General features: G+C 40.7%; 1 protein-coding gene across 42 annotated transcripts in view; it reads left to right on the top strand.

Annotated features, from left to right (window-relative positions):
- The window catches only part of camk2b1 (calcium/calmodulin-dependent protein kinase (CaM kinase) II beta 1), a 190,097-nt gene that overhangs the window by 112,439 nt on the left and 61,473 nt on the right, over window positions 1–16,185 (top strand). For 29 of the 42 annotated variants that reach the window (XM_061904337.1, XM_061904158.1, XM_061904302.1 and 26 more), the window contains one exon: window positions 8,350–8,387. In XM_061904337.1, coding sequence (XP_061760321.1) covers window positions 8,350–8,387 — 38 coding nt within the window. The remainder of the gene's footprint in view (window positions 1–8,349; window positions 8,388–16,185) is intronic. The other 13 variants (XM_061904346.1, XM_061904166.1, XM_061904311.1 and 10 more) reach the window with 1 other exon arrangement.

Raw genomic sequence — 16,185 nt, 5'->3', positions numbered from 1 at the left:
TAATTATAATTAGCTGTAAAATCCCAAACTCCACCTTTCCACCAAGCAGTACAGTCCAGTATGGTTGGAATCGGTAAATCACAATCTGGGTTTTGTGTTTGTGTGTATGTGTGTTGTAGTGTTGTCCAGATACCAATACCAAAATTATTTTGATACTTTTCGGTACTTTTCGATACTTTTTCTAAATAAAGGGGACTACAAAAAACGGCATTATTGACTTTATTTTAACAAAAAATCTTAGGGTACATGAAACATGTTTATTATTGCAATTTTGTCCTTGGATAAAATAGTGAACATACGAGACAACTTGTCTTTTAGTAGTAAGTTATCATCAGCGGTCACTTGAACAAGTATGACGATCCTCCTGGTAGGGGTGTATCCCTTTATGGAGGATGCCTGTGCGTGACTTAGTTTAACGTGGGGAGACTGTTGCACAGACAGTCACCACACCACTATTGGAACAATTTCCCTTGCGGATCATTAAAGTTTGTCTTAGTCTAGGTCTAAGCCATCCTTGACAGAACCGGGTCAGGTTCCAGTGGCATGGAGTCCTAGACGACTGGGGACCCTTTTCTGCTGCAGCCTTTTCCGCAGTCGTGGTAGTTCTTAAATCTTCTCTGTCAGCAGGCTGCCTTTCAGCAACTGTCTTTTTCTGTCCGCGTTTGTCACACTCACGCTCTTGCTCCAAACACCTCTCTTTTCCTGGTTTGCTGCTTATACAGAGTGACAGGTGATTAGATAACAAGGCCCAGGTGGGCCATCTACGCACCGGTCGTTGACTTCGAGGCTGGTCCAGGCACACCCCTCTTCACTTCAGGCCCGCTGGCCACGCCTCCCCTCCACAGTGCTGTAATTCCGTCAGAGTTATGGTATTTCAAACAGTTTTTATCTTTTAATCTGTGAAGAAATGGCAAAATAGGTCACCTTAAAGTACTGTGGAGGTGCTTTTGAAAGGGTGACAGTTACATTTAGTTATTTCAAAGTCGGAAAAAAAGCATTTTGGACCAAACTGAAGGCAGCTGAACTGGTAGTGCTTGGGGGCTGCGAGGCATTACACTGCGATATAACATTGTATTTACTTTTCTAGTCATTGATAGAAAGCCAGCTACTCGAGTCCACGTGTCGCCTTGTGCTCTGATTGGTCTCCATGCTCACTTGGGACCCATGTGGAGTGCCGACTATCACTTTCCTCATCTCCAGTCTCTTCCTTGTCGTCTTCACTTCTCCTTCCCAATCTCCATCAGCATTCCAGATCCCCCCCCACCTCCACCACACCCTCGCTTCCCTTGTATCTCTCTTCCTGTCTAACCAAGGAAGCTTGGACGTTTAGGGATGCCTCAGAAACTCCGCTGAATGCTGCATGAGGGTGGCACTGGACCGCTGCATGCGCTGCAGCACGGGGATGGGTGTTGTTGATGTGCATGCTCAGCACTGTTGAAGATGCAAGGCTGTCCACTCATATTTAGACACATTAAACATGGTGAATATTCCATTTAAGTGGATTAGGATGTACCGTATTTCCTTGAATTGCCGCCGGGGCGCTAATTATTTGAAAACCTCTTCTCACTCCGGCGCTTACCAAAGGCATGTGGTAAATTTAGGCCTGTGCTTATAAATTTGAGTGTGATGTAAGAATACCATCTTGAAAAGCACATTTAATTAAAAAAAAACGTTATAATGGTCTTACCTTTACTTATAAATGAAGTCCATGCGCAGCTCCTTCTGATCGAAAGCATTGATAACTTGTTTATAGAAGTCTTCCTTATCTTTCTTCAGTTTTAAAAGTCTCTCTGTCTTGAAGATCTTCCTTTATTACCTCCTTCTTCGACTGAAAGTCCAGTTTAAAAAATGTTTTTATTTTAGATATTTAATCCTCCATGTTAAAAGTGCAAGCGGGAGGAAAAAAATAAACGATCACTGCTCACTTTTGCTGCTTGTTGTCACTTCTTCTGCAGCCGAGTAGTCGCAAGAAGGATCACTAGCGCCCTCTACCACCAGGAGGCGGGAGTCATTTAATGACTCATATTTGACACACGCAGCTACGATATATTAATAAAACATAGCTGCTTACTGTTCTTTTTAGCATATTCAATAGCTTGGACCTTAAATCCTACTGAATAGCTTTTAATCTTCTTCCCTTTATGCGATTTCAAATGATTGAAATCAGCCTCCTCCATTTTTAAAATGATGACAGGTGAAGTATCACTCGTGACGTGACGAGTTTGCCCCGGCGGAAATTGTAGGCATATGCTAATTATTTGGCGAAACGAGTTTGACCCGGCGGAAATTCTAGACATGCGCTAATAAAAAAAATTACTCAGCAAAACGAATTTGACCCGGTGTTAATCCTGAGCCGGCGGTAATGCTAAGCATGCGCTAATTGTTTTGCGAAACGAGTTTGACCCGGCAGTAATTCTAGGCAGGGGCGTACTATATACCCGGCGGCAATTCAAGGAAATACGGTATACATTGTAGTTTTTATCGTCATTTTAGTTTAGTGTTGTTTTCCAGCAACTACCTTTTATTATTATTATTATTATTAGATTATTTTACACTTTAATGCGTGCTTGAATTTGGAGTTTAAAAGAGTTTGAAACGGCAAACCTTTTAGATGTGTATTTGGAATATTTGTATTCCAGTTAAGAATGATCCACAGAACCCAGCTGGTTTTGTTTAGAAAGAAAATAGACACACAACAGTCCATCAGATTCAAAGCAGCAGCGACGTTGTCCTTGTTTCCAGGGGGCCCGCTGGGACCCTCACACCCCCTTCCAGGCTCCAATCAAACATTTATAGCGGGCTGCTGCCTCCCACTATCAGGCTCTGTCTTGCATATTCATCCTCGCAAATATAGAGCCTCCCGCTAGTGGCCGACAAAATAAACTTTTAAACTGACAGCCAAACCTTCCAGGGAATCCACACCCATCCTTGCTTCTCGCCCAGCCGCGCTTTAAGAGGACGTTGATGAGCGTTTGTTTTATTTAATTTTCTTCCTCCTCTTTCTTCTTGCTTCATGTGTCATTTGTGGCAAGGTAAGGAGTACTCCTGGCTTCTCCTCCAATGCCAACTGTGTGTGTTTTTTTATTTTTTATAGGTTTCTGCAGAGAATCCCAGATTTTGAAATTCCTTACTTCTTTTATTATTTTGCTTTAATCTTCCTAAACTACCACAAAATAACTTCACACTATTTTAACTCCATGTTTGTCCACAGCAATCATGGGACGGAGCCAACTACAAAACATCTGTGCCTTCATTCGACTCTTACATCCTTTCTTTAACACTATATGGGCTAAAGCAGGGGTATCCAAACTACGGCCCGCCGGCGTCTTCATTCAGTCCAATAAGCAATTTGACCGGGCGTTCTATTTGCATATCCATCCATCCAACCACCCATCTTCTTCCGCTTATCCGAGGTCAGGTCGCGGGGGCAGCAGCCTAAGCAGGGAAGCCCAGACTTCCCTCTCCCCAGCCACTTCGTTCAGCTCCTCCCAGAGGATCCCGAGGCGTTCCCAGGCCAGCCGGGAGACATAGTCGACCCGACATGTCCTGGGTCTTCCCCGTGGCCTCCTACCGGTTGGACGTCCCCGAATCACCAAAGCTCATGACCATAGATGAGGATGGGAACGTAGATCGAGCGGTAAATTGAGAGCTTTGCCTTCCGGCTCAGGTCCTTCTTCACCACAACGGATCGATACAGCGTCCGCATTACTGAAGACGCCGTACCGATCAACGCCTGTCGACCTCACCATTCAATCTTCCCTCACTCGTGAACAAGACTCCGAGGTACTTGAATTCCTCCACTTGGGGCAAGAACTCCTCCCGAACCCAGAGACATATAATATTCAAATAGTCTGCCGTCGAATAGCTGCTATTTTGTCGCCATCTGGTGGACAACAAAAGCAAGTCAGCAGCCACTAATTGTACTCTAATTTGTGTTTGTGCACAACATTTACTTATATGACCGAATCCAAACAACTTTCCCTAGTCATGGTGCAGGAAACAAAATAAATTAGCAGAAAAATTCAATAAAGATGGTCACACATAACACAACCTGTTCATTGAGGTTTCTGGATATTATTTAAAAAAAAAAAAAAGCACAATCAGCATAAAAAAATCAAAACAACACCTATTTAAATCCATTACAAGGGACGATGGGGAATATGCTAAACACTCTCTGCGCAATTATCCATTTTTGGCGCATTTTATCTGCTTGATATTTCTGATTGATTATAAAACTTTAAGGAGGTCGTCACGGAAGTAAACAAGGTAGGGGTCAAATTTTCACATACTCTTAATAGCCAATTATAATAATTGTTAATTATATATTCATAATATTATTATAATATGTATTCATATATATATATATATATATATATATATGTATATGTATGTGTCAACTATATGTCATATAGTTGACATGTATGCTAGGGGTGTAAGGGTACGTGTATTTGTATTGAACCGTTTCGGTACAGGGGTTCCCGTTCGGTGCGGAGCAGTACCGAACGAGTTCCACACGAACATATGAAGTATGCTAAAGTCTTAACAAGCTGCTCCGCTCCGTTCTGCCTCGTCTCCTGCACAGCACCCAACATTGTCCCTCCCACACAACCATCTGATTGGTTACAACCATAGCGATAACAAGCCAATCAGCATTGCGTAATCAGAGCGCTCTAGTCAGTGCTTCAGCGTCGAGGGATAGGCGTTTAGCAGTTGAGCAGCGGGCTCTCCCCAAAATATACTAAACACTTCCAAGTCAACTACTTTCTAAACATCACTATGAGCCTGCTGACTTTCTAGAATCAAACTGCAGCTCAGCTTACTCGCAGTCCTGACTTAAGGTGAAGGCTAGTTAGCTTTTAGCGTAACGTTAGTTTAATTTGCGGTGTGTGTGTGTGTGTGTGTGTGTGTGTGTGTGTGTGTGTGTGTGTGTGTGTTGAAGCAGCAAAAAAGGACATAATGTTAAATGAAGAGTTTCTGTCTGTGATAGTGTATATAACAATGTAAGTGCATCATAAAGCCTACATGAACTCCATGGTGTTTAGGGATGAATAGTCTCTCCTATTGCTATTGTACTATTTTTCAGCTATAGTTACATTAATCATTAGTAATGTAGCAGCCTAGTTTTGAATGGCAGGGTCCCTGCTATTACATGTTGATAAAAATATAACATTTACACAATAAAAGTCAACTACAGGCTTTTACCAATGCTGTAATAAATTAAGCATGATGAGTTGACTTGAAACTGTTTAATGTTGCACTTTTTAAATGTAGAAGAAAAGTTGTCATTTTATTTCATCCAAGCAACCACTTGAGGCAGTTTAATGTGGATTAACGTGGGCAGAATTATTATAGTGTTCCCAATGTTAAAAGGATCAAGCCATTGTTTACACATTTGGTAAATAAATAACCACAACATTTCTATTTTGTTGTTTTCTTACTGTACCGAAAATGAACCGAACCGTGACCTCTAAATTGAGGTACGTACCAAACCGAAATTTTTGTGTACCGTTACACCCATAATATATACATACACATATATATATGTATACACACACACACACACACACACACACATATATATATACACACATATATACATATTTATACACATACATATATATATATATATATATATATATATATATATATATATATATATATATATATATATACACACACACACACACACATATCTATATATACCTATACACACACACACACACACATATATATATATATACATATATATATATATATATATATATATATACATACATACACACATACACACACACACACATAGTTGCTTTCAATGCAGTCGGCAAATTTTTAGGCCCAATGCGGCCCTCGGAGTCAAAAAGTTTGGACACCCCCGGACTAAAGTATTGGGACAGTATATATCTTTACTTCCTCTTTATTGAGGAAGTAAAGATATATACAGTATACTGAAGTGATGGGTAAATGACGCCTCGATTAGTGCGTGGCACCTTCTCTGATAATGTGTTGGTGTTTCATAATGGCGCCATCTGATGGGTTGAAAAAGTAACTACATTCGACTTGCAAATAAATTGAAGTACTCCAATTTTAACTAATAGCTGTGCCAATCATTTGGTACAAGCCGTAAAAAACAAACAATACATGATAATGAAGTTTGGCACACCAGTCATTGTGAATGTAGCACCTCTGCTGGTTGCAGCCAGCTTCTGCATACCTTTTTGCATCCAGTTTCAAGATGCGATAAACGGAGCTTCTCTGTCATTCATAACTTGTTCTCACAACAATCAATATCTCACAATCAATCAATCTATAATTTGATCATAAAGCTTGCATTGTTGTGTTTTAATTCATATTGTTTTAATCTACACTATATTCAGATTCATGCAGAATTAAGGCCTCTTTCGTTTAAGGACAAAATATCAGAATAGCTTTGAGGCTGGAAATTAAAACATGTACGAGGCGGAGGGAAGAGCGGTGAGAAAACAAAGGATACCAGCAGAGAGAAGACTCGTTTATGTAACATGCCTGATGTGATTGTGTGTGATTGAACTCGGAAATGCACTTAAAAAAAGGTCACAGGAAGTGGGAGAGAAAGAGAGAAACGAAGAGATTGTAAAAGTCACTTTTATTCTAATACACTCTCAAGCTTTAAGTACATCATCCAATGTGATTGTTCACGACACGTACAGTATGTATTGCAACCATCAGTGGCCTAGTGGTCAGAGTGTCCTCCCTGAGATCAGTAGGTCGTGAGTTCAAATCCCGGCCGAGTCATACCAAAGATTATAAAAATGGGAGTCATTCCTTTCCTGCTTGGCACTCAGTATCAAGGGTTGGAACTGGGGGTTAAATCACCCAAAATGATTCCCGGGCGCAGCACCGCTGCTGCCCAATGCTCCCCTCACCTCCCAGGGGGTGATCAAGGGTGATGGGTCAAATGCAGAGAATAATTTCGCCACACTAAAAGTGTGTGTGACAATCTTTATGACTTTAATCATTATTGTTGTTTGAGGTTTTGAATGCTGCACACTTTTATTAACTACCATATTTCCTTGAATTGCCGCCGGGGCGCTAATTAATTTAAAACCTCTTCTCACTCTGGCTTTTATCAAAGGCATGCGGTAAAGGCAAGCATGCGCTAATTATTTGAAAACCTTTTCTCACTCCGGCGCTCACCAAAGGCATGCGGTAATTTTAGGACTCTGCTTATAAATTTGAGTGTGATGTAAGGATACCATCATGAAAAGCACATTTAATAAAAAAGACGTTATTATGGTCTTACTTTTACTTATAAATGAAGTCCATGCGCAGCTCCTTCTGATCAAAAGCATTGATAACTTGTTTATAGAAGTCTTACTCATCTTTCTTCAGTTTTAAAAGTCTCTCTGTCTCGATAGAGATCTTCCTTTATTACCTCCTGCTTCGATTGAAAGTCCAGTTTAGAAAACAGTTTTATTTTAGATATGTAATCCTCCATGTTAAAAGTGCAAGCGAGAGGAAAAAATAAACGATCGCTGCTCGCTCTTGCTGCTTGTTGTCACTTCTTCTGCAGCCGAGTAGTCGCAAGAAGGATCACTAGCGCCCTCTACCACCAGGAGGCAGGAGTCATTTAATGACTCATATTTGACACACGCAGCTACGGTATATTAATAAAACATAGCTGTTTACTTTTCCTTTTAGCATATTCAATAGCTTGGACCTTAAATCCTACTGAATAGCTCTTAATCTTCTTCCCTTTATGCAATTTCAAATGATTGAAATCAGCCTCCTCCATTTTGAAAATGATGACGGGTGAAGTATCACTCGTGACGTGACGAGTTTGACCCGGCGGAAATGCTAAGCATATGCTAATTATTTGGCGAAACGAGTTTGATCCGGCGGAAATTGTAGACATGCGCTAATAAAAATAATATTTTGCGAAACGAGTCTTACCCAGCGTTAATCCTGAGCCGGCGGTAATCCTAAACATGCGCTAATTATTTAGCGAAACGAGTTTGACCCAGCAGTAATTCTAGACAGGCGCATACTATATACCCGGCGGCAATTCATGGAAATACGGTATTCGTCTAATAATCTTAAAACATTATCTGTATTACATGTATGCGCGTATATATTCCAAATTAATTTTGAGCACAACCTGCAGGGGGCGCCACAAATTCCATTTACTCTACACACAGTGGTTTTATGCATTGTGTTTTGTTCATATCACACACACATGCTAGATGGTAATACTTGATAACATGCTATATGTATGCTTCTCATGCCCGTGCAAAATGATGGCATTTACTGTAGATAAAGGTACGCAATATTCCTTCCAGTCTCTTACCGTCATGGTTGTGCTTGTCATTGCAGCAGCCAAGACTTTGCTGAACAAGAAGGCTGATGTCAAGGTAAGGGTCATCAAGGTGATGCTCCTGACGGCTCCTCTCCTGCTGCTTCTTCTCTCCTTTCTACCTACGAAAGCTCTTGTTTACATGTCTTCTTTGTTGACCTGTGTGTGTGAGTGTGTGAGTGTGTGTGTGTGTGTGTGTGTGTGTGTGTGTGTGTGTGTGTGTGTGTGTGTGTGTGTGTGTGTGTGTGTGTGTGTGTGTGTGTGTGTGTGTGTGTTCGTTCTTGTATCTCTACCCTTCTTGAGACATCAACTAGTAGTAGTACCTTCTATATAAGGACCGGTGAACAAGTTAAGACCGAACTCAATACAGAACCAATACCAATACCATGGTCCTCTCCAAGGTTTCCCATAGTCATTCACATTGACATCCTACTGGGTTGTGAGTTTTTCTTTGCCCTTACGTGGGATCTGAACCGAGGATGCCGTTGTGGTTTGTGCAGCCCTTTGAGACACTTGAAATTTAGGGCTATATAAATAAACATTGATTGCTTGATTGATTGATACAGATACAAACATTGCATCTAATAGAGAAGTGGTCCCCAACCACCGGGCCGCGGCTCGATTGGTACCGGGCTGCAGAATAATTTATTATTTTTTATTAATTTTATTTTTTATTTTTTATTAAATCAACATACACACAATATACACTTACAATTAGTGCAGCAACCCAAAAAAACTCCCTTTTTCATGACAAAAAAAATCTTGGAATTTTTTTTTTACTTAGAAAAAGAATAGAAGGAATGTGTTGAAGGTGGAACAGTTTAAATGGGGTGAAAACTGTGGAAGGTGAATTTCCCAAAAATGTTGGATTTTTGGGAAAAGCGAGAATTTTGAATGGTCTAAATCAGTGGTCCCCAACCTCCGGGCCGCGGCTCGATTGGTACCGGGCCGCAGAATAATTATCAATTTTATTTTATTTATTTATTTTTTTATTTATTAAGTCAACATAAAAACACCAGATACACTTACAATTAGTGCACCAACCCAAAAAAAACTCCCTTTTTCATGGCAAAAAAAAAAAAAAACCCTTCCACGCCAGGCCGCGGGACAAATTATCAGGCGTTGACCGCAGCTACAAAAAAGTTAGGGACCACTGTAATAGAGTATGTCTCATTTGCACCCCTGCTGGTGAAATCTATCAAAAATTAAGGTGGTCCCAAAAAGGAGGGATTTTTCAAATCTACTGTGTCAGTTTCAAAAGTGCTCCCCCCTCTGGTCAACATATGAAATAACAAGTGTGTGCAAAAATTTGAAGTGGTCCTCCTCTGGCCAGCATATGAAATAACAAGTGCGTAAGACATTGAAATGTGCCTCCTTTGGCCAAAATGTATACAAAAATAAATGTATATAAAGACATACTGTAATCATTTGAAGTAAATAATAAAGATTAAAGGCCTACTGAAACCCACTACTACCGACCATGCAGTCTGATAGTTTATATATCAATGATGAAATCTTAACATTGCAACACATGCCAATACAGCCTTTTTAGTTTACTAAATTGCATTTTTAAATTTCGCGCGAATTATCCTGTTGAAAACGTCGGTATGATGACGCGTGCCCGTGACGTCTCGGATTGTAGCGGACAATTTTTTTCCAGCCCGATCCGAGCTATAAGTAGTCTGCTTTAATCGCATAATTATACAGTATTCTAGACATCTGTGTTGTTTAATCTTTTGCAATTTGTTCAATGAATAATGGAGACATCAAAGAAGCAAGATGTAGGTGGGAAGCGGTGTATTGCGGCCGCCTTAAGCAACACCAACAGCCGGTGTTTCCTTGTTTAGATTCGACTCTCACCGTAGACATGAGCGGAGAGTTTGCGTCGTTCCTTCTGCAGCTGTGGACTCTCTTGCCTCGTCACTTTCTCTGTCCGAATTGCTCTCGCTGCTGGTGGCCATGATTGAAAACAATGTTCAGATGTGAGGAGCTCCACAACCCGTGACGTCACGCGTACGTCGTCTGCTACTTTCGGTGCAAGCAAGGCTTTTTCATTAGCGACCAAAAGTTGCAAACTTTATCGTCGATGTTCTCTACTAAATCCTTTCAGTAAAAATATGGCAATATCGCAAAATGATCAAGTATGACACATAGAATGGACCTGCTATTCCCGTTTGAATAAGAAAATCTTTTTTCAGTAGGCCTTTAAAAACAAAAAAGGAAGATAACTAAAACCAGTCTTTTCCTCATAATGTGTCGACTTTTTTTTATTTTTATGAAATTGGGAACATTTTCTCATTCTTTCTGTTTCTGTCCTATTACAATATTTTCTTGTAAAATTATTACTTTTTTTTGTAAAAGCATTACTTTTTACGGGAAAATGGTGATATTTGTCATATGAAATTCTGACTTATCACAATATTGCCAATTTTTTAGTTGTTCTTACAAAATAGTGACATGTTTTCAGTAAAATTATGACATTTGTCATAATTTTGCAGAGTAAAATTCTGATTATTATTATTATTATAATATTGCCAAAATTGTAAGGTTTTCTTCTAAAATTGTGACTTATGTCAAGTAAAATTACGAGTCTTTTCATAAAACTGTCAAAATGTTAAGCTTTTCTTGTAAAATTGTGACTGTTATTGAGTAAAATTCCAACTTTTGTCATGATATTACATAAATGTTCCGTTTTTCTTGTGAAAGTTTGTCTTGCGTTGGGTAAAATCACAACCTTTATTATAACACTGCTTTTCTTTTGGTGAAATTCCAACTCATTTTTCGGAACAAGCTTTTTTATATTTGCATAGTATGTATATATTATTGTTTTAAATACAAATCTTTATATATTCAGAAAGGGTGGTCCTAAAGAGGGAGGCATTACTCAAGAAGGTAACCAATACAAGAATTGTGTGTGTGTGTGTGTGTGTGTGTGTGTGTGTGTGTGTGTGTGTGTGTGTGTGTGTGTGTGTGTGTGTGTGTGGTGTGTGTGGTGTGTGTGGTGTGTGTGTGTGTGTGTGTGTGTGTGTGTGAGGTGTGTGCGCGTGCGTGCATGCTTGCATGTGTAATATCCATCCTTGATTTCCTCATCTTTAAAGGCCTACTGAAACCCACTACTACCGACCACGCAGTCTGATAGTTTTTTATATCAATGATAAAAAATTGCAACACATGCCAATACGGCCGGTTTAGTTTACGAAATTACAATTTTAAATTTCCCGCGGAGTTTCTTGTTGAAAACGTCGCGGATTGATTACGCGTATGATGATGCGTGTTTGTGATGTCTCGGGTTGTAGCGGACATATTAGCCCAGCACCACATACGGCTAAAAGTCGTTTCTTTTCATCGCATAATTTACACAGTAATTTGGACATCTGTGTTGCTGAATCTTTTGCAATTTGTTCAATTAATAATGCAGACATCAAAGAAGAAAGATGTAGGTGGGAAGCGGTGGATTGCAGCTGCCTTTAGCAACCGGAACACAGCCGGTGTTTCTTTGTTTGTTGTGAAGTTTTAACACAGAGCGGTCAAGAGAACATGTTTCTCTACGTCAACCAGCAAGTTTTTGGATGGGAAAATTGTGATATTAAGTCGGCTCTTACTGGAGACATGAGTGGATTATGCGACCTGTAGCTGTCGAAAAGGCAGCTGTGATCTTGGCTCCTGCGTTGGCTTCTCTCAGAGACACTGGCGTTCACCGCAGCCCTCCGACTTTCAGGTATGACTTTATAATCTCACTAAAACACTATTAACACAATAAGCAGATAAGGGATTTTCCAGAATTATCCTAGTAAATGTGTCTAATAACATCTGAATAGCTCACGGTGCCGTCGGCTGGAGCCGTCGCCTTTTTAAAAAATGTTTTTAATTATAGTGCATCACTCTAACTTTCCTCATCCAATAATCTTTCATCCTCGCTCAAATTAATGAGGAACTTGTCGCTTTCTCGGTCCGAATTGCACTTGCTGCTGGTGCTCATGATTGTAAACAATGTTCAGATGAGGCGCTGTACAACCCGTGACGTCACGCGCACATTGTCTGCTTTTTCCGGTACAGGCAAGGCTTTTTTATTAGCGACCAAAAGTTGCAAACTTTATCGTCGATGTTCTCTACTAAATCCTTTCAGCAAAAATATGGCAATATCACGAAATGATCAAGTATGACACATAGAATGGACCTGCTATTTAAATCAATCAATGTTTAAAATCTCATTTCAGTAGGCTTTTAAAGCAGACTTATCGTCCTCCGTTCCGCTCACCCCATCTGGTCTTAATCCCCCCCCCATTTCCTAAAGAAAATCTGTGTGTGTGTGAGTGTGTGAGCGCACTTCCACGTGCACGGACGTTTGCGTTTGGCCCGGCAGTTTGTGTGTACTTGAACGCCCTCGCTCCTCTTCCTCCCCAGTCGCTAGAGCGGGGAATGTGACTCCGCTTCCAGGAATAGCTGCCAGTCTGGACCCTGGAGACTCAGACACCAGAAATAGATGCTTACTTCCACTGTGGCGCACTCATCACCTAGCAACAGGCTCTTTTTCGCACACCAAAGGCATCTTCCTTCCTTTTTTTTACCTCCTGACTTCCTCCCAGCAAACTTTCCACCTGTCCTCACAGTGAATCTGACCCCTTTCTCTGCGCCCTGACCTGCTTCCTTCGCTCATTTCAGCGCTCCTCCAAACAATGTTTCCTTGCCTTTTCTCATTCACTTTTGTGCTCAAACTTCAACCTTTCCAGTTTTTTTTAAATCAGTGGTCTCAAACATAGGCCCGCGGGCCAATTGCGGCCCGCGAGATGTTATTTTGCGGCCCGCACCTTGATATGACAATTTAAAGCTAGCGCGGCCCGCGAGTTTGTGTATACATTTGACAGCGTCATACTTACCAACGCTCCCAATTATTCAGTGTATCTGTTCTCTAGAATTCATGTCGATATTCTCCCAAACTGTCAGTTAGTTTGTGACGAACCCCAAGATGCAGAGAAGGAGGCAGGCATTGCGTAAGAAAACATAATTTAATTAAACACTAAGACAAAATCGAAAAAAAGGGTACAAACAAAAGACGCGCACAAGGCGGATAACAAACTTGGCTAAGAACAAAAACACTTACTGTGACACGACAGAACTATGGCATGAACAGAGTGAACAGAAGTAGACAAAGCTACAAGCGACAAGACAGGTAGTGATGACATCTACACCACACCACACCACACGACACGACAATAGTCCAGCATCTGACTGGAGGACAAAACAGGCTCAAATAGTGGCTGGCTGATTGACACCAGGTGTGGCCAGGTGCCAATCAGCCACAGCTGAGGGGACACAGCACTCAGGGAGACAAACAGGAAACAGAAACAAAATAAGAGTGCTGACAGGAACTAAAGACAGGAAATACTACATACACACAGAGGAAAAACTAAAACACAACCAAACTGTCAGGAGGAAGCCTAACGCAACCAACAATATTCAGGGGGTGCCATGATGGCACTGTCTTTCACGCCACCTACAGCCTGTACTAATAGCGTGCAAGCCCAGTTAAATGTATTTAGCTATGGAAGACGCATTTGTGCTATTGCAAGACATATTTGATCAACAGCAACACAGGTCACATTGAGAGTGGCCGTAAAAAAAACTTTAACACTGTTACAAATATGTGCCACACTGTGAACCTACACCGAACAAGAATGACAAACACATTTTGGGAGAACATCCGCACTGTAACACAACATAAACACAACAGAACAAATACCCAGAATCCCATGCAGCCCTAAGTCTTCCGGGCTACAATATACACCCCCACTACCACCAAACCTCCTACTCCCCCTACTTGCATCGGTTGAGGTGGTGTATATTGTAGCGGGAGAGTTAGGGTGGCAAGGTGTTCTGGGTATTTGTTCTGTTGTGTTTAAGTTGTGTTAAGGTGCGGATGTTCTCCTAAAATGTATTTGTCATTCTTGTTTGGTGCGGGTTCACAGTGTGGTGCATATTTGTAACAGTGTTAAAGTTTTTTATACGGCCACCCCTCAGTGTGACCTGTATGGCTGTTGACCAAGTATGCCTTGCAGTCACTCACGTCGATCTGCTTATGCCTCACACAATATGTTGCTGAACCGGCACGCTGGTTGTGTGAGGTAAAAGTGGACGCGATGACATGTTGTAGAGCAATAGTTCTCAAAAGGGGGTATGCGTACCCCTGGGGGCACTTGAAGGTGTACCAAGGGGTACGTGAATTTTTTTTATAAACATTCCAAAAATAGCAGCAATACAGAAATCCTTTAGAATATATTTGTTGAATAATACTTCAACAAATATGAATGCACGTTCATAAACTGTGAAAAGAAATGCAACAATGCAATATTCAGTGTTGACAGCTAGATTTTTTTGTGGACATGTGCCATAAATATTGATGTTAAAGATTTATTTTTTTGTGAAGAAATGTTTAGAATTAAGTTGATGAATCCAGATGGATCTCTATTACAATCCCCAAAGAGGGCACTTTAAGTTGTTTACTTCTATGTGTAGAAATCTTTATAATTGAATGACTTGTTTATTTTTCAACAAGTTTTTTAGTTATTCTTATATCTTTTTTTCCAAATAGTTCAAGAAAGACCACTACAAATGAGCAATATTTTGCACTGTTATACAATTTAATAAATCAGAAACTGATGCCATAGTGCTGTATTTTACTTCTTTATCTCTTTTTTTCCAACGAAAAATGCTTTGCTCTGATTAGAGGGTGCTTGAATTAAAATTTCACAGGGGGTACATCACTGAAAAAAGTTTGAGAACCACTGTTGTAGAGGACGTTAAAGGCAGTGTAGTCACGGCAGCCCTTAATAATGTCGGCCGGGTGAAAATTGGGACAAATTCGGGAGAATGGTTGTACCGGTAGATTGTCGGGAGGTGCACTGAAATTCAGGAATCTCCCGGAAAAATCGTGAGGGTTGGCAAGTATGTTGCTATGGCGGGAAAGCCATTCATAGAAGGTGAATTCATTAAAAAGTGCATGTTAGATTTTTTAAGAAATCTTTTCTTGTGGCCTAGCCTTACCCAGTTTCTGCATCCAGTGGCCCCTAGGTAAATTGAGTTTGAGACCCCTGCTTTAAATGCTAACAAGAACACCAGCTTTCCCCAACTCCACCTCTGTTTTAATACATCAATTTGTATCTTCTGCTCTCCCCAAACCCGTCTTAAGATTGGTCTATGCGCCTACTCCAGACCTAAATCCAAACTCAAGATGCGGGGCGTCAGGCTAGCGATGGCTCAATTTTCAGTGCGTTATTTCTTGTATTTTCACGACTCATTCTGAGTCTACATTTGCAATAAAAGTGACTGTTGTGTTGGGATGTCGCATGGCTGCAGTTGTGTGACCTCAAGTATGCAAAAATCCAGGAGAGCAGAAAGCCGGTAAGATGATTTTAATTTCATCAAAGTAAAAGATATAAACAGAAAGCAGTCTTGCATGGAGATGTTCCCAACATAGGTTTAACTTCGAGCACTGAGGAGTGCTCGAGTGAAACATAAATAGACCTATGTTGATTGACCGCAGCTGAGGACCGCTGCCAATCAACGGCGAGTGTGACAAAAACAGTGCTCAGCGGAGTAAACAGGAAGTATGACAAAATAAGAGCACTGAACAGGAAACAAAGTACAAAACACGAAAAACTATCAGAAAGTAAGTGACAGATCGTTACATGTTGGAACGCATCGATTTGTTGCAGTTCCAAATCACAACCCCCGTTTGGGATGCAGTTAGTGTCTGCCCTGAGATCGGTAGGTTGTGAGTAGAAGTGTCCGATAAATGCTTTAAAATGTAATATCGGAAATTATCTGTATCGGGTTCAAAAAGTAAAATGTATGACTTT

Source organism: Nerophis ophidion, linkage group LG01 (genome assembly GCF_033978795.1).
Source record: "Nerophis ophidion isolate RoL-2023_Sa linkage group LG01, RoL_Noph_v1.0, whole genome shotgun sequence".
NCBI classification, from domain to species: Eukaryota; Metazoa; Chordata; class Actinopteri; order Syngnathiformes; family Syngnathidae; genus Nerophis; species Nerophis ophidion.
The sequence above is the reverse complement of the archived record's forward strand: the minus strand, read 5'-3'. Positions and strand labels throughout refer to the sequence as shown.